The sequence below is a fragment of the Trichomycterus rosablanca genome, chromosome 23 (genome assembly GCF_030014385.1).
Source record: "Trichomycterus rosablanca isolate fTriRos1 chromosome 23, fTriRos1.hap1, whole genome shotgun sequence".
Classification (NCBI taxonomy): Eukaryota; Metazoa; Chordata; class Actinopteri; order Siluriformes; family Trichomycteridae; genus Trichomycterus; species Trichomycterus rosablanca.
Window position 1 is genome coordinate 16,783,317 of NC_086010.1, and position 19,025 is coordinate 16,802,341.

The window sequence follows — 19,025 nt, forward strand, 5'->3', positions numbered from 1 at the left end:
TCCAGATCGAGGGGATTCCCCACACTGTTTGCCACTAAGCAAGGTATGACTAGTAGTGTGCCCCAGTGGTCTCAACCCAGCCTGACCTCACTGACTCTGGACTGAATGGCCACAAATTCCCACAGACACAAACGGGACATCCCGTTTTTGGAACAGGATGTTCAACAAACTCACGGTCAGGTGTCCCAATACTTTTGTCCATATTGTGTAGCTTGAATGTAAATACATCTGCAGCATTTAGCAGACATGTTTATCCGTAGCGACTCGAGCAATTGAGGGTTAAGGGCCTTGCTCAGGGACCCAACAGTGGCAACTTGGAGGTGGAGGGGCTTGAACCGGCAACCTTCTGATTATTAGTCCAGTACCTTAACCGCTAAGAACTTGTTGATGGAGTTTTCTCTCTGTGTGCAGTCTGAACTTGGAGAGGCAGCTGGGCTCTCTCATCCTGGCTACAGATATCAGCCGGCAGAACGAATACCTGTCCAGGTTCAGGACTCACCTGGACCAGGACGACCTGCATCTAGGGAACGCCTCTCACCGCCACTTCATCCTGCAGGTACGTCACACCCTGTGCAGTTCAGGGAATGGGACCCGTAGACGTCCTCTGGGACTGACGTGTGTGTGTGTGTGTGTGTATGTGTGTGTAGATGGCGCTGAAGTGCGCTGATATTTGTAACCCTTGTCGACCCTGGGAGCTCAGCAAGCAGTGGAGTGAGAAAGTAACAGAAGAATTCTTCCACCAAGGTACCACACACACACACACACACACACACACACACACACACACCACAGCCAGGTTTAAAATGCCACACAGGTGAGGATGTGGTTTTAACTCTCGTACCGTGTTTAGGAGACGTCGAGAAGAAGCACAAACTTGAAGTGAGCCCACTGTGCGACAGCGAGACCAACTCCATCGCCGACGTTCAGATCGGTAAGTGTGAATGCGCTGGTGTTAAGCTCGGGGCTTTAATCAGAGGAGGGTCAATAAAAAACCGGGACTATGTCAAGGGGCAAACGGGGTCAACACTAGATTAATGTGCTTTAGTGTGGGTTTGCAGGATTTGGTATGCTTGCTGTTGCAATGCATTCTGGGCCTTGAGTTTGACATTTCTGGTATAAATGGTATAAGAAAGGCACGCTCGCTGTTGCAATGCATTCTGGGATTTCAACAGTGTGCGTCCTATACACCGATTACCCATAACATTAAAACCACCTCCTTGTTTCTACACTCACTGTCCATTTTATCAGCTCCACTTACCATATAGAAGCACTTTGTAGTTCTACAATTACTGACTGTTGTCCATCTGTTTCTCTGCATGCTTTGTTAGCTCCCATTCATGCTATTCTTCAATGGTCAGGACCCCCACAGGACCACCACAGAGCAGGTATTATTTGGGTGGTGGATCATTCTCAGCACTGCAGTGACACTGACATGGTGGTGGTGTGTTAGTGTGTGTTGCGCTGGTATGAGTGGCTCAGACACAGCAGCGCTGCTGGAGTTTTTAAACACCTCACTGTGTTTAAAAACGCAGCACCCCGACTCAAACTGCAGCAATAGATGAGCGATCGTCTCTGACTTTACATCTACAAGGTGGACCAACTAGGTAGGAGTGTCTGATGGAGAGGAGTGAGTGGACACGGTATTTAAAAACTCCACTCATACCAGCACAACACACACTAACACACCACCACCATGTCAGTGTTAATTGTAGAACTACAGAGTGCTTCTATATGGTAAGTGGAGCTGATAAAATGGACAGCGAGTGTAGAAACAAGGAGGTGGTTTTAATGTTACGGCTGACGATATGAAACGCAGACTTATCGTTCCTGCTGCTCACATGTCTTATGGCTGTGTGCCATGAAGCGAAGCCAACGTGAAGTGTAGACATGTTATCAGTGAAGATAAGAGCGTCGGTTTATCAGAGCGCAACACTTACTGTGATGAACGAAACAATAGAACGGCGATGGGATTAGGGGGAAAAATGCCACCTCAGCTTTGCTTAATGTGATTCTTAATCATTCATATACGGAGCTGCTATTTATTTTCAGCTCCAACAATAACTACATTAAGAGACTGACATGTGAATGAGCTAAACTTCCTGTTGTAAATATAACCATGGTGTAAACACAGAGTAAAACAACTTAGTAAATAAATACATTAGGATCCAGATTTTATACCTTTTTTATAACTTCTGTTTGGGATGAACTTTTTGTTGGGTATGTGTGTATGTATATATACAGTGTATCACAAAAGTGAGTACACCCCTCACATTTCTGCAAATATTTCATTATATCTTTTCATGGGACAACACTATAGACATGAAACTTGGATATAACTTAGAGTAGTCAGTATACAGCTTGTATAGCAGTGTAGATTTACTGTCTTCTGAAAATAACTCAACACACAGCCATTAATGTCTAAATAGCTGGCAACATAAGTGAGTACACCCCACAGTGAACATGTCCAAATTGTGCCCAAATGTGTCGTTGTCCCTCCCTGGTGTCATGTGTCAAGGTCCCAGGTGTAAATGGGGAGCAGGGCTGTTAAATTTGGTGTTTTGGGTACAATTCTCTCATACTGGCCACTGGATATTCAACATGGCACCTCATGGCAAAGAACTCTCTGAGGATGTGAGAAATAGTATTGTTGCTCTCCACAAAGATGGCCTGGGCTATAAGAAGATTGCTAACACCCTGAAACTGAGCTACAGCATGGTGGCCAAGGTCATACAGCGGTTTTCCAGGACAGGTTCCACTCGGAACAGGCTTCGCCAGGGTTGACCAAAGAAGTTGAGTCCACGTGTTCGGCGTCATATCCAGAGGTTGGCTTTAAAAAATAGACACATGAGTGCTGCCAGCATTGCTGCAGAGGTTGAAGACGTGGGAGGTCAGCCTGTCAGTGCTCAGACCATACGCCGCACACTGCATCAACTCGGCCTGCATTGTCGTCATCCCAGAAGGAAGCTGACGCACAAGAAAGCCCGCAAACAGTTTGCTGAAGACAAGCAGTCCAAGAACATGGATTACTGGAATGCCCTGTGGTCTGACGAGACCAAGATAAACTTGTTTGGCTCAGATGGTGTCCAGCATGTGTGGCGGCGCCCTGGTGAGAAGTACCAAGACAACTGTATCTTGCCTACAGTCAAGCATGGTGGTGGTAGCATCATGGTCTTGGGCTGCATGAGTGTTGCTGGCACTGGGGAGCTGCAGTTAATTGAGGGAAACATGAATTCCAACATGTACTGTGACATTCTGAAACAGAGCATGATCCCCTCCCTTCAAAAACTGGGCCTCATGGCAGTTTTCCAATAGGATAACGACCCCAAACACAACCTCCAAGATGACAACTGCCTTGCTGAGGAAGCTGAAGGTAAAGGTGATGGACTAAACCCAATTGAGCACCTGTGGCGCATCCTCAAGTGGAAGGTGAAGGAGTTCAAGGTGTCTAACATCCACCAGCTCCGTGATGTCATCATGGAGGAGTGGAAGAGGATTCCAGTAGCAACCTGTGCAGCTCTGGTGAATTCCATGCCCAGGACGGTTAAGGCAGTGCTGGATAATAATGGTGGTCACACAAAATATTGACACTTTGGGCACAATTTGGACATGTTCACTGTGGGGTGTACTCACTTATGTTGCCAGCCATTTACACATTAATGGCTGTGTGTTGAGTTATTTTCAGAAGACAGTAAATCTACACTGCTATACAAGTTGTACACTGACTACTCTAAGTTATATCCAAGTTTCATGTCTATAGTGTTTTCCCATGAAAAGATATAATAAAATATTTGCAGAAATGTGAGGGGTGTACTCACTTTTGTGATACACTGTATATATACATATACAGTATATATACATATATACATACAACAGTTAGTTCAGACCTTACAATCTGATTGGTTGAGAAGCGTTCTAACCTTTTCACACCACAACTGTATTACTCCGCTGAAGCGTTGCCAGTAACGACATTGCACATCCTACAGAACAGCCTTTTTTATCTAACTGCACAATGAACGGAAGTGTGCAGATTAACATATACAAATAACACAATAACTCTAATAAATTCTATCTTTTAATTCTTAATTTTAGTTTTTAGCTTTTTCTCCTTTTTCTTTCATCTTCGCTTATTCATTTTCGCTTATTATTTGTATTCCAAACTAGCGTTACTTTGTAGTGTTAAACTATATGACTTTTTTAGCCTACTGTGTTAAGGCAGGTTAGGGAATTTTCACCATTGCATAGCAGCAACTCATTCATTGTGGAACTACTTTTTGGCGGAAGGTATTGTCAATATTAAAGCATATTTAATATGAAATTCAGGGCTTCTTTGATTTATTTTCTTTCTTTATTTTGTAAAAACTGTTGTATGAAAGCAATAGAACACTCGAGTTCGTGTGTTATCGCGAATAACATCATGGCTGTAATGATCTACGGCACTCGCACTCGGCTCCAAATCACAGCCGTGATGTTATTCGCGATAACACACTCCCTCTCGTGTTCTATTGCTTAAATATACATATATAAATAATTTTTTCTACTCCCATATTTAGGGTCTGCAACCACACAACCACAGCTTGGAGCTTGGGATCGCCTCCCAATGCTTAGGTTGTTTCAACCAACCACATACATTAGCCAATCAAGTCCACGCAGACGCCCATCTGGCCGATAGCACCGCTGAGATTTGAACCCCGGATCCCCGGATCTTATCAGTAGCAGGCTGGCGTACTATACTGCCGTGGATGACGCTTTAAATGGAAAAAAAAAAGATTTAATTTATGGGCTAGTTGATTAAGTGGGCACAAATTCCCATAAACAGAAGTACAGTATGCCCATGGTTTTGGAATGGAATGTCCACCAAGCGTATGCTCAGGTGTCCACATAATTCTGGCCATACGTATATGTAGGTATGCTCGTCACACCCAGCGTTTCCTGGTGATCCCAAACCCAGATGATGCTTTGAATGGAAAAAATTAGTGCTGGTAGAGTTGGTGGGGCACAGCAGCGTGGGTCCTTGGGAACTGGGTTCTATCGTTACCTTTAAGCTTTGGCTGTGAAGTTTTGCATTTTGTTCGTCCATGTTTGTGCCAGCCTGCTTTCTTTCCACCTTCCAAAACAAGATCCTGTAGATGAAGCCTGAAGAAGATGCTGAACTCCCTGGTTTGAATCTCTGCTCTGCTACTGGTCGGCTGGGCGCCCTCTAGCGGGTACAATTGGCCAGTAAAGTCTGCTGGGTGGGGACTAATGGGTGGGTGGGGTCTTCAAATGGTTCAAACCCTGTGTAAGAAAAGAACGTGTCAGAGGTGGCGCTGGGCAGGTGAATATACCCTCCTGAGATGCAATCGGGATCCTCAGTAGAGGAAGATTAATTGGCTATGATTAAAAAATAAGGGATTTTACTCTAAGGCGCCTTTTCGGCTTTTTACTCTCTTTCTTTCTACCCGTGCAGGTTTCATGACGTACGTGGTGGAGCCCCTGTTCGGCGAGTGGGCTCGTTTTTCGGACACGCGCCTCTCTCAGACCATGCTGGGCCACCTGTGCCTGAACAAAGCCAGCTGGAAGGCCGCGCAGCCCGAGGAGAGCGAGTGCGAGCAGGAGAGCCGCTGCAAAGCCTTACCTCAGGGAAGCGTCGACTCCTGACATGACATGACACCGCCCCGGCTCCGCCCCGTCCTGGCCCCGCCCCGGCCCACCCCCGGCTTTTTACCTTCACTCACTTCTGATTTGATCACCTCCCATCGTGTACCACTGATTTATTTAATTTTAAAGCCCTTTAATTTTTCTCCATTGACATAAAGCAATACATGGATACCTCATTCAGCTACTGCTGCAAATTTTTCCTTTTAAATCACATTATTTTATTTATTTATTTTTCCAGGGAAGGGGGGGTGGGGGGTGGGGTGCATCGCTTACTTAACACCGGGGACGCCGAACCTGAACGATCCCCTCATGCTGGGTCAAAAAAAGTGCCATTTTTCATCCCTCTCCCTTCGGATCAACTTCGACACCGAGAGTATTCAATCCCGCGAGAGTTTTTTTTTTTTGTGAGTGTGAATGCGCCGGTGCATTTTTTTTTGCAAGCAAATCTTCCTACTTGTACACAACCGAAAGAAAAAAAAAAAAAGACAAATGTGAAGAGCCCAGTCCTTCTGCTGCCTCTAAAGACTGTTTACAGACTCCAGGTTCGTCTTCTGTCGTCACTGTTGGAAGTGAATCATGTCGGTTCTGTGATTTCCTCCCTCCACATTTCGTGTTTTTTTTTGTTCTCCTTTAAGCACAGATGTGAAGAACCACTTTTACATGTTTTGAACTGAACTGTTGTCCTACTGCTGATGTACTGAACAAACAAACGGGAAAAAAAAAGACTGAATTAAAAAAGAAGTCAAACACGGGACTGCACTCGCGACCGACGCCGGAACCCAGACGCCACACGAGCGCCGTTTTCGTGCTCAGTCGTCGATTCCTCCCTGCACTCTGTATTCTGTATGGTGCCAGTCGAGATGGATACGCAGCTGCTCTCAAAGGACCTGCCCTCTTTCGCTCTGCTGTCCCTCGTACGTCCCTCGGACCCTTTGCTGACCCTTAGTGCTTCTCGTACCCTCTGCTGAGCCTTAGTGTCCCTTGTACGTCCCTCGTACCCTCTGCTGACCCTTAGTGTCCCTCGTACGTCCCTTGTACATCCCTTGTACCCTCTGTTGACCCTTAGTGTCCCTTGTACGTCCCTCGTACCCTCTGCTGACCCTTAGCGTCCTTCGTACGTCCCTTGTACGTCCCTTGTACGTCTCTCGTACGGCCCTTGTACGGCCCTCGTACCCTCTGCTGACCCTTAGTGTCCCTCGTACGTCCCTCGTACCCTCTGCTGACCCTTAGTGTCCCTCGTACGTCCCTCGTACCCTCTGCTGACCCTTAGTGCTTCTTGTATGTCCCTCGTACCCTCTGCTGACCCTTAGGGCTTCTTGTATGTCCCTCGTACCCTCTGCTGACCCTCAATGTCCCTCGTACCCTCTGCTGACCCTTAGTGCCCCTTGTACGTCCCTCGTACACTCTGCTGACCCTTAGTGTCCCTCGTACGTCCCTCGTACGTCCCTCGTACCCTCTGCTGACCTTTAGTGTCCCTCGTATGTCCCTCGAACCCTCTGCTGACCCTTAGTGCTTCTCGTACCCTCTGCTGAGCCTTAGTGTCCCTTGTACGTCCCTCGTACCCTCTGCTGACCCTTAGTGTCCCTCGTACGTCCCTCGAACCCTCTGCTGACCCTTAGTGTCCCTCGTACGTCCCTCGTACGTCCCTCGTACCCTCTGCTGACCCTTAGTGTCCCTCGTACGTCCCTCGTACCCTCTGCTGACCCTTGGTGTCCTTCGTACATCCCTCATACCCTCTGCTGACCCTTAGTGTCCCTCGTACCCTCTGCTGAGCCTTAGTGCCCCTCGTACCCTCTGCTGAGCCTTAGTGCCCCTCGTACCCCTTGCTGACCTTTAGTGCCCCTCACACCCTCTGCTGACCTTTAGATCCACCTAGTTCCCCTTTCTTTTATTCATGCACTCTGACCCGGTCAGTCAAGCCAGCCTAATATGCCAGTTGTCATACAAGTGCCATTTTTAAGCCCAGTCATGAAGACTCCGGGATATGGTGCCAGTCGGGTACTCGCTCGGTCACTTACCGACACCCTAAATTCTGTCTTTCATTTTATACTTCCAACCCTCCCTGTACGTCGTCCACCTCACTGACCCTCCTAATCCTCATTATAACTCATGCTCATACCCTCTGCCACCCCTTCTTGTTGTTAGTGGATTGATCCACCCTCTTCTACCAACCCTCTTTGACTTACCCTCGCTACCTCTCTCTGTTCCTTGTATGCTCTGCTGACCCCACACCGTCCCTCCTCATACACCCTTCCAGCTCCTGCTGACCCACACTGGCCCTCATACATTGTGCTGACTGTTCCAGCCCCTCGTACATCCTACCACATCTGATCTCCCCCTCCACTTCCCTCATCCCTCTTTCCCTCTGTGTACACCCTCCGACTTCCTGCCCCTTCCCCAGCCCCCTGTACTTCCCATCGGCATCGGCACCCCCAATCCCTCGTACGCCCCGACCGCGTCCCGTCCTGGACGTCCTCGACTGGAAAGCCCCACGGATCACGCTCAGGGTCTCGCGCGCGCCCGCTCATCGGAAAAAGAATAAGAGGAAAGCGAAGGCGCCTTTCGTGAGCAGCTGCCCCCCTTCCCGAGCTGTCGACTCCCCTCCAGAATGTCTCCGCCACAATCCAGTTCTGTCCATCGTACACAAGACTGTAAACAAAACACGATGCCTTAAATCTATGCACAAAGCTAAGTGACCAAACCAGCTTGTATTTTTATTAAGCGCATCACGTCTGTTTGATTCTCCTTCAGATTTTTGCCTTCTGTTGTGGGGTGGGGGGGTGACTTGTTTTTTTTAATGTTATTATCTAAGGAGGATGAGGATGAATTGATTTGTTAGTTAGGTTTATTTTAACGTTAAACATTCCATTGTTTTGCTGTTGTTTTGTTCAGTTTTTTTACTCTGTACAGACGGTGCAGTCGTGGTTTTTCCCTCTTCAGTGCTTCTCTTTCCCGACTGAAGGAGAGCAGGTGCTTTTCTTATTTTAGCAGATTTCTTTATATATATATATATTTTTTTTGTTGTAAGTGCTGTAAGACTGTTCGAAACTGTTTACAATTTGTTGTAACAGCCATTTTTTGGGGAGAAAACTTCAGTGTCAAGCCATTTTGTAAAGGCTTTGTCGTACCAGACCTTTTGATACACGCTTGTTCCACTTGCATTTTTGATGAATAAAAATGGTTGACCTAACGTCTCGTGGTATTGGATAACGACGTTCAGTTCTGTGTTTTTTTCCCAGCTCTTTTACACCTGGGTCCGGGTCCTTTCTGTGTGGAGTTTGCATGTTCTCTCTGTTCGTGTGGGTTTCCTCCGGGAGCTCCGGTTTCCTCCCACAGTACAAAGATGTTCTAGTGAGGTGAATTGGAGATACAAAATTGTCCATGACTGTGTTTGATATTAACCTTGACCTGATGACCAGTAACTACCTGTTTTGTGATGAACGAACAAACGATCCTGGTCACTTTTATCCAAAGTGACTTAAAGTACTGTGATAGTAAACAGTCTAAGCAATTAAGGGTTAAGTGCCTTGCTCAAGGGCCCAACAGTGGCAACCTGGCAGTGGTGGGGCTTGAACCAGTGACCTTTCGATTACTAGTCCAGCACCTTAACCACTAGGGTACTTATAATAAATTACACTCTATATAACTATTTATTTATTTATTAGGATTTTAACTTAATGTTTAAACACTTTGGTTCCATTCATGACAGGACAGGTAGTTACTGGTTACCCATGATTCATCAGTTCAAGTGTTTTAAACACAGTCATGGACAATTTTGTATCTCCAATTCACCTCACTTGCACGTCTATGGACTGTGGGAGGAAACCCACGCAGACACGGTGTGAACATGTAAACACCACACAGGAATCGAACCCAGGACCTTCCTGCTGTGAGCTGTACATCTGTACTCTGTGTTACATGTTGTTTTGTTTACAGTGTGGTATTTGGGACACAGCAGCTTTATTCTGCTTCGTATGCCAAGCTAAAACTAGTCCGTTCGGAGGGTCGCTGAACCGTTTGCTCGACCCCGTGTAGTTTGAGGCGCAGTTCTTCAGCTGGCCTGCAGCAGCCTAGATACTAAACAAGGCAAGTTTTAGGCGGCTGGTTAATAACCGGCGCTACAGCATTTAAATTAACCAGAAGATGAATAGAAGAAACGATGCCAAACCTGGAGCGATCTCAAACAACAGTGTGGGTATGCGGTAGCCAACCACTATCGAGATCTCGGACCTTCGACCTGGCCGGGCATCCATACAGGCACTGTTGGCTGTAGCTGAGGGAGGTAGGTCGACTGGGCTTCACTGCCACTGTACAATTTCGACCTCTGCTGTCCGGACAAGGTGCCCGCACTAGCGTTGGGGTATTCAGAGCTTATAGCGTGTCTCTGTGTTCGAGGTACGGTACCCTACCCCACTCGATGTGTCTGAGGGGGCGTGTAATAGTCTCGGCCCCTGGTACAAGCAGCAGGAATACTGTAGTAAGTAAAACTGTCAAGTACAGTACAGTCCCTTTGTTATTTAAATACAATGAATTAAGCGTAAATTCATACCTGTTTTGTGTTTGTGGGATTTGTTTGTTTTTGTGTGTGTGTGTTGATTCTGATTTAGAATGGAGAGAACATGCTAAATTACCAGTTACCGTCAGCATGTGAAGATCACAAAACTGAAAATGACTGCTACTGGTGCAGTATCTGGGTAATTTGTTAAGCCTTTGGTGTACAAATTCTCTTTTTTGGATTGATGTTGCCCTCTACAGGCAGGCGGTAGTAAATGTCATGATTTATCTTCACTAACCGCTTCGTCCTGATCAGGGTCGCTGTGAGTCCAGGGCTTTCCTGGAACCAGTGGATGTAAGGGTGGAATACACCATGGACGCTGTGCCAGTCTCTCTCAGGGTGCTACTCTCACTTTTTGTACCCCGTAAGTCGAACCTGGGGGTAATTCTGAGTGACCAGTCCACATTCTGCTACCTGAAGAAAAGTCTGGCAGATGTGAGAACATACCAAACTTCGGACATACAGTAACGAGGTCAAATTCCTTTTATAAAACGGATAGTTCCGGTCCTAAAATCTGATTGGCTGAGCCGCGTTCGAAGCCGTTGTAAAAGCCCCGATAAACGCACACCTATGACCACCTCACATCATTCCATATTAATGCGCCACTGAATAGAAAAAGTTAATGTTATTTTCGCCCTCATGTTGCCTAGCAACACTGTTACTCGAACTATTTTGCGTCGCGGAAGAATGCTTTATTGTAAGTTTATACACAATAAATACATTTATGAATTAAACATTGTTGTATTTATTATATTTTATGTTGACCGCCGTTTTATAAAAGCAATAAGCCACTCGAGACCGTGCGTTACTGTTATGATTTTAGCACGGGGAAAGAAGTTTTAGAAGTTTTTTTTAAATCACAGTAATGCACGGCCTCTCGTACCATGTGCTTTGTACGATGTGTGGATGTGTGTGTCCTTTGTACTCAGCGTCAGGCAACTCAGTCTGTCTCTATACCAGCCAACTAGTGGCCTCATGTAGCAGGTTTACACCCTAAACTAATGAGCGTCCACTATTAAGCTACAGCAACGTCTCTTTTGCTCTGAGATCGACCGACTTACACAAACGTCACAGCAAATGAAACAAACCACACAAAATGACTGTGTAATTTCTGATTTAGAGAATCAAGAATCTCACTGTTTAGATCTGAGACATCCGGGCGTGTAAAAATTTACTAGCGCACATTTACTGTACACACAAACATTTCTAATCAGAGAGGACAATGAACCAATGAAATCAAGGTACGCAACAAAGCACTTTCGGCATTAGTAGCCTGAGAACAACGAAGAATTCTGTTGCACTAAGATACCTAATTTAATTCAAATAAATACTAAATTAACTTAATACAAGTGTAAAATAAGTTTACTGGCTGTTATTGTATTAAAATTTTTTTAATTAAAACCATTTACAAAAATGAAGCTCCAATGCCCAGGTTGGTAGATATCAATAATTAAACAAGCAAGTATGTGGGGGGTGTTTTTCCCTAATGTGTATCCAGGAGCGAGTACGTCCTTCCAATCACAGCACGTTATTAGATTTATTATTTAATCTCTAAAGCTAAACATAAATAAACCCCAACATTATAACTTAAGACTTGAAGTGCTCATGTCACACGTATGATCATTTCCACAGAAGCTGGCTACTACAGTAAAAATACTGAACCGAAGGAACCGGGTTCGATAAGATAACGTGTTCTAGATTGATACAGCAGCAGTTTTATCTTCTAAATAAATGAAATCTAACCCATTATACACAGACATGTCTGAGTTTTGGTCATTACAGGAGATTTTCGACTGGCAGAAAAGTGTTCATGCGTCTCCCGGCTCTCACCTTGTACTGTAGTTGACATGCAGTGATACACTTTCATACATACAGAAAAAAAACACTTGGCATGACTATGGCTAAAGGAACACATAACACACTGGTAAAGGAACTGACTGACTTTGGTAACACCTTTCAGTTAAATAAGCAATACTTACTAATAATCTGAGATATGCAATGCTGCTGGTGCCTGAATCACATGACTAGACCGAGCGCTTAGTCCTATGTACCTGTTTCTAATGTACACTTAACATTCAGAGCCACGCTGGTCCTTTATGCAGCAGCTGACTGGTCCAGAATCAGAGGAACTTCTTCTTTCCGGTTGATTTTAACATGTGCTGTCCGAACTGTGGAGTAAAAACAATGCACGTCATTAAAGAGAAGACATAAACGACTGATCAGCTTGAGGCCGTAAGACTGAGGCCCGTTTGTATCGTACCGCAGGTGCCTCGGAGAGTGGCTTGGATTCTCTCGAGGGGAGACTGAAGTCGCTCTCGCACTCGCTGTCGTTACGGTAACGATGGGCGAACTTGCGCTTCAGAGCCTCGGCGATGAGGGCGGCGGGATCTGCTGGCTCACTGACCTTCGACTTGGTCTGATCGCCCTCGAGTCGACTGCAGGAGAGATGAACACGATCGTGAGTTTACACCTTCACATCAAATAATCGATCGATCGGTCAGTCTATGTATTTGTCCGTCTAGCTCCATCTCTACAATCGTAGTATAATATATCACTACGTACTTTTATTTTCTATAGTCTTAGTCACTACAATTCAAATATCAGCTTCATAAAACAATGGAATGTCTCAATTCTAAACAATTCTGACTTTACAGACCATCACAAACACATCTGATGATTCATTAATAGTTCATCCAACCATAAAATGCTTAGACTTATTTATTTAGACTTTATCCTGGTCAGGGGTGCGGTAGGTCTGGCTTCCTGCAATCACTGGGCACAGTGCAGTCACATTGCAATGCCAAGGCTATCCCCCCCACCTCAGACACAGCCAATCATGTCTGTAGGTAGACGTCTGACCGGCGGATAGCATTACTAGGGATTCAAAGGTTCTATTTTATATACTATTTCTATTTCTATACTATGCTAAACAATGTACTTTGAGGTACATGCTTTCCGTTTATTTCAGCAACTTAAACCGTACAGCTCCAGTGTGTCAACAAAAGACTAAAGGACATTACACAAATAATAATGCACTAAAATGAGTTTTGGAAGGGTGTCCAGCTTTAGTCTTTTTGACACTGGAATCCTGATCACACTCAGAGTGTCTGTCTGAAAATAATAATAGTAATCGTGGTCTAAATAATCTGGCTCATGAGTTCGCTGTTTTATTACAATCTGCTCTAGTTAGGCTGCCTAGGTAGGCAATATGCAGCTCACTAGGTTTTCAGACAGACTCAGAATCAGAAGAACAGTCTGTGATGTGGTGTGACGTGTCAAACCTCAGTCCGAGCTAGAAATGCAACAAGCAGTGCCTGTACTTACTTCTTCACGGAGCGTAACTTCACTTTGTTCATGTCTTTCAGCACGTCTAACATGTTGGGAACCTCCGGCTGTTTAGGGCCCGACTCCTGCTCCGAGTGCTGCTCGACTTTGCACTTGCGTCTCTCCCTGATCAGGTCGATGGCAGAGATACTCTTGTGCAGGCCGGGGCCCGGTGGTGGTGGAGGAGGAGGTGGAGGAGGAGGAGGGGGTGGTGGAGGTGGAGGAGGAGGAGGGGGAGCAGGACCACTTGGAGCTTGAGCTAAGGTCATTAAAAGCAAGTTCAATAACTGTTACACAAAGACAGATGTTTAAAAACTGGCACTGGTGGTAACTTAATCTGTATATTTAATAGTAATTATCAACAGGTAGTGCCACTTGTGTTAAATCTGATGTTTATTCTGCTTACCTGCTGATTTTGCATTCATCTCTTGGGCCTGTACAATCTGAGCAATTTGGGTCCGGAGTTTGGCCAGCTCATTCTCCAGAGCGCTGATCTTCTGAATGGCTTGCTCACTGACCACTGTCTGGCTCTGTGGTGCAGGCAGGGCCTGGTGCAAACTGGGTAGAGAGTTCTGGCGTCTGAGAAGCGGGCGCTGTTGAGTGCGAAATGCCAGCCCTGAGTTCGCCTCCCACCTGAAGCGTTATAAGAAAGAATTAGCAGTATTAGTGTGCACCAAATGGACATACACCTACATTTTATCTTTGCTTTCAGACTAGAACTTGTGTACCTGTGTCTGCCGGGTACGTCATTCTCCTCTCGGTCGATCCATCCGACGTCTGCTAGAGACGCTACGAGCCCGCCGTGTCCTCTTGCACCACCTAGGATCCCCGTTTCAGCTCCGATAGTGAACGTTTGAAGCTATACAGCCACACGACGACACGGCACAGCCCATTAACACGTTTATTACTAAAAGCTAGTCAAAACTATCAAAGCCTTTACAGCATTTAGCAGGCGCTCTTATCTAAAGCGAGGTATAGTTGTGATCATACAATCCAAGCAATGTAGGATCCAACAGTGGCAACCAGACAGGAGGAAGGCTTGAACCTACAACCTTCCAATTGCTGGCCCAGTACCTTAACATAGCTGAGCCACCGCTGTCAACCACCATTAGAGTAAGCATTGCAAAGCAGCTTGCAAACAAACCACTGCACATATTTATTTTCTAGCAACAGCTGGATCCGTTCAGTGCTCAGTAGTAAAAAGTAAAGCAGATGTGTGTAGCCAATCAGCTAAAGTCGTCACAAAAAGGAACTTGGTTTGGAATAATCAAACTTCATACATTTTCCAAATATCCTTAAAACACCCCCAACAATGAGTTAATAGATAAATATAGAAATAGAGAGTTAATAAATGTGCTATTATATCAGTAATAAACAGCACAGTTGAAGATTAACTGTGAAATGTGGTGCTTATTCACCATTTAAAAATGTTAGTTTGTAGGAAAGACTACTAATTGGCTTTCTAAATGACTGAAATGCAAAAGTATGTGTTAATAGCTTGCAAATTCTAGTTGTTTTTTTATGTATTTCATGAAAGTTTGGAAATGTGCATGAAAAAGTCCATCAGTAAAAATGTATAGAACAGATAACCATTCATAAACCTATGTAGATTTGTATGCACATGTTCAGTACTTTCTATAAGAGCTGAATGGTTTGGTAAGGACGCACACATCTAATACTGCACTGCTTGCTTTTAAACCTCATCTGTAAATTCTAGGCAGCATTTAGCAACTAAAATATCTTTGAAAAGCGAGTAAAGCGAGGAAATATTTCACACAGGTTACAAGCAGTAAACTAACCTAAAGCAGACAAGCTGCATTCCTTACAGAAAAGGCAGCTGGAAAGGAGGAGAGAAAGAGAAGAGAAAACAAATTGAAGTCATTAAAGATCATGTTCTTGTATATTTCAGGCAGTACAACAACCAAAAATGGTGAATCTTTATATTTATGGGTGCGCAAATCACATGTGTGACATGCAGTTCCACTGTTTGTATCACGAACATCATCCACACCAGATACGATGACAATATTTAGTTCTGCTCGCCATAAGGAACGCACAATTCTTCATCTTTTATTATCAGCCTATTTTGCCTTCCTCAATTAATATAACACCACTGATAGTTGAGCTTAAGGTTACCTTAATCTATTTCATTTTCAGTTCCTAGTTTTGAATCCACTGCTGTTTGATTGTACAATTGCACCCCCCATAAGGGACACTGTTTCGTCTGAACAATCTAGGCTGAGCTACAGTGTTAAACATCGGTTAAAACTCCCGCTTGATTACATCCCTCTCAGAGAAATAATAAGCTTAACAAGCTTATCAGGAAGGCTGGTTCTGTGCTGGGTTTTGCTCTGGAGCCCCTAGAGCTGGTTATTGAGCAGAGAATTTTGCACAAGCTGCTCAACGTAATGGACAATACCACACACCCGTTACACGACCTGCTGATTAAACAGCAAAGTGCCTTCAGTGGAAGGTTCCGCCAACTTTGCTGCAACAAAGAGCGCTATAGGAAGTCATTTCTGCCCACAGCGGTGGCAACCTATAATAACTCTCACTGGTGCAAGAGAAGGACTCAGAACCTATAACACCCACAAAAGACAATTAAACTACAATTTGCACAGGGTACTGTTTTTAGTTTTTATTTAAAAATTTCCAATTGCACAACGTCTGTAACTGCACCTTCAGCCCCTCCCCCCCCTTTTAGTTTCTTTTGTTCTTGTCCTGTTAGATGTTTTTATATTATATTATTATTTTTTATGTTATTATATTTTATTTTATTTTATTTTATTTTATTCATATATGTATATTTTTAGATTTTATATCTTACTTGTATTTACATTTGTACTAATTTTTTGATTCTTTATTTACCTCATTGTAATGTCACTGTGTGATGTTTTTTGTCATAATTGTTATTGCTGCTGCGACACCATAATTTCCCTTCGGGGATTAATAAAGTACTCAATCAATCAATCAATCAATCAATCAATCAATCAAATGCACTGTATGTTTTCTTTCATGTAACAAAGTCAATACATACACAGACATACTGGGCATTCTAATGTTGAGCAGTTTTACCAGCCCATTTGACTTAAAGTGAACATATCTGGCACATTTTCCCACTACGACCAAAGTATTTAACAATACAAAAATATTATCATTCATGAATACTGTAGAGTTAATCTGTTATCTGTGAAATTTATATGAAAACAAGGAAAACGACTCTAATCACCTGCCTAAAGCAATGACACATGCAACAATGACAAACCGTGTTTGTTGACAGTGTACACACGTTAATCAGAAACTAAAAGTCACGAAATACCTGAAAGTGGACTCGAGGACAGGGTGAGAGGGGGAGGTTTGAACCAATCCTTCTGACGATACTCCGAGATGACCCATAAGGCTTTGCTGAACCAATAGCCTGCAATGTAATAAAAAAAATTAAAAAAGCATTAAATCATCACAGCTTGGGATGCAAATGTGCCAATAAGTGACCGTCATTAACTTGATGCGTAATAGTGCCGCCGTACATTATTTAACAAGTATAAATGCATTAAAATGTTTTCCTGTTTGAATTAGAATTTCTTAATATGGCTGTACACAGAGCTGGCACATGAGCACTGAGGGTGGGTAAGTGTTTGTTTCAGATTGGCACTTTTTCTCCGTAGCAATCTGTAGCTGCGGTCTCAACTGGAATCAAGCATCGGCTGTCGGAGATAAACTAAACTGACTGCATTAATCTAACAGTGACAGGTTATCACCAACATCCAAAGCACCTGGGTGGAATACAACAGTCAATAACTTCACATTAGTGCACAACCAGTATATATCATGTCTACAGTTATTTTTACCTACCAGGTCCATTTCGAGCCTCAAATCATTATTGCTCATTTTTAGACAGAGGTGATAAAAACTGCTCTCAGATGCTCTCCCATGCTGCGTCACCTTCAACAACCTGTAGAAACAGTTGAAAAAAAGTTAGCTCAATGTCAAGGAATTGAAGAACGTTCTCAAAAAATAGAGCTCTGATGGAAGGATGCATAGAAAGGACATTTAGAAGTAAGAAAAGACTATGAACTTGAAATGAAAGCTAGAATAAACGAAACACAAACCTTGGTGTCATGAAACTTGGTAGGACAGTCAGAATGAAAGAAGCTTGAGAGGAATTTCATTTGTAAAAGGAGCTTGAAAGGTAGGGAATTCGGAAGGAAAGTAACCTAGTTACTCTCAAAGGAAATGCAGATGTGGAATACAGAAGTGGAAAGGAGCTTTAAATATCAAAACATTTACATTTTTGGCATTTCGGAGACGCTTTTGTCCAAAGTGACTTACAGTTGTGACAGTATACAATCTAAGCAATTGAGGGTTAAGGGCCTTGGTTAAGGGCCTTGCCCAAGGGCCCAACAGTAGCTACCTTGCAGTGGTGGGGCTTGAACCGACAACCTTTCTGATTACTAGTCCAGTACCTCAACCACTAGGCTACAGCTGCCCAAATGGACAAACAAATGGATCAATAAGGAAAGATTAGATAAAATGACACAATTAGACAGAAAAAACTGAGATAAATTTGATTAAGATGAAATAAAGGAATGATAGAAATGAAAATTTAAATAATAATAAAAGAAAGTAAGGAAAGTAAAATCCAGTTCATCAGACCTGCCTTGTTAAACATTGACATCTTTGAGTTTTGTGTTCGTTTTCCTGACTTTTATTCTTTAAACACGTCTCAGTCTATAATAATGCTATAATAATGTGTACATTTACAGTTTACTAACAGTTGCCGTCTGTGTGAGGCTTATTTTCCAGTCAGTGACACATTTCTCCCAATTTCACAATCCGCCTCAGAAACAGTATCCTAACAAGCACATTAAGTGCACTACATAGTGTGTATAAGCTACACTAACATTCACAACCTAGTACACTTAAGTCGGGAGTACACGTCTATTTGGAACACAGCCTGTCGCCAGCCAGCCGGCTAGCTAGCGCGTTAGCTGCCCGACCACACAAGTTAATGTATAACCTAAAAGTAAGAGTATACTTTTAAACACAACTTACAAACTTCTTTAATCTTCGTGTCTGCCAGCTGTTGACATCTGAACACAACTTCTTTACATTCTAGCTCCGTCTACGCTGAGTTGTGTTTATAAAGTTTAGTCAGGTTTCTCAGTTCTAACGTTGCTAACGAAGGACCGTTTCCTAGAGCCGGGAGTCGATCCCAAAAAGAGTCGAATCTTCCAAATGCTATGGAGTCGATTTCATAAATTGATTCAGATTCAAACAATAACAACAATAATCTACAGTATATGTATTTTGCTTTATAGAACAAAGAGAACTATTTAAATGTAGAATTTATTACACAAATATCTCGGCTATAAACAGAAAAATATTCATGAGTTATTTATGTACGTGTCAAGACCTGTTATTAATTGTATAAATAATAAATTAATAATTTATAATATATTACAATGTATTCATGTTGTTAATTACATTTGTTTATTTGACAATTAGACTC

At 43.6% G+C, this 19,025-nt stretch overlaps 2 protein-coding genes across 4 annotated transcripts in view; one reads left to right on the forward strand and one right to left on the reverse strand.

Moving 5' to 3' along the window:
* Positions 1 to 5,843, forward strand: part of pde7a (phosphodiesterase 7A) — a 35,300-nt gene extending 29,457 nt beyond the window's left edge. For both annotated transcript variants that reach the window (XM_062985339.1, XM_062985340.1), the window contains 4 exons: positions 412 to 556; positions 648 to 744; positions 851 to 931; positions 5,447 to 5,843. In XM_062985339.1, the coding sequence (XP_062841409.1) occupies positions 412 to 556; positions 648 to 744; positions 851 to 931; positions 5,447 to 5,637 (514 nt within the window). In that variant the 3' untranslated portion in view covers positions 5,638 to 5,843. The remainder of the gene's footprint in view (positions 1 to 411; positions 557 to 647; positions 745 to 850; positions 932 to 5,446) is intronic.
* Positions 4,345 to 18,708, reverse strand: mtfr1 (mitochondrial fission regulator 1). Of its 2 annotated transcripts, XR_010007379.1 has the most exons (9): positions 18,569 to 18,708; positions 17,369 to 17,468; positions 16,836 to 16,934; positions 14,245 to 14,375; positions 13,923 to 14,149; positions 13,517 to 13,775; positions 12,453 to 12,627; positions 12,244 to 12,360; positions 4,345 to 5,274 (listed from the first exon to the last, which is right to left on the reverse strand). XR_010007379.1 is itself a non-coding variant. In XM_062985341.1 (8 exons), exons 2-8 carry the CDS (start codon positions 17,402 to 17,404, stop codon positions 12,313 to 12,315), a joined length of 975 nt encoding a protein of 324 aa, XP_062841411.1. In that variant the 5' UTR covers positions 17,405 to 17,468; positions 18,569 to 18,708; the 3' UTR covers positions 11,537 to 12,312. The 2 variants fall into 2 exon arrangements, 1 of the variants encoding a protein (XP_062841411.1); XM_062985341.1 differs by lacking the exon at positions 4,345 to 5,274 and having other exon boundaries at positions 11,537 to 12,360.
* Between the last annotated feature and the right edge of the window lie 317 nt (positions 18,709 to 19,025).

Bases quoted from the DNA above. Each gene is read 5' to 3' on its own strand.
- mtfr1 (XM_062985341.1), bottom strand. From the start codon at position 17,404: ATGAGCAATAATGATTTGAGGCTCGAAATGGACCTG. The intron at 14,376-16,835 runs GTATTTCGTGAC...GTGGCTGTATAG, and splicing joins GTCCTCGAGTCCACTTTCAG to CTTCAAACGTTCACTATCGG. The intron at 13,776-13,922 runs GTAAGCAGAATA...TAATGACCTTAG, and splicing joins GATGAATGCAAAATCAGCAG to CTCAAGCTCCAAGTGGTCCT.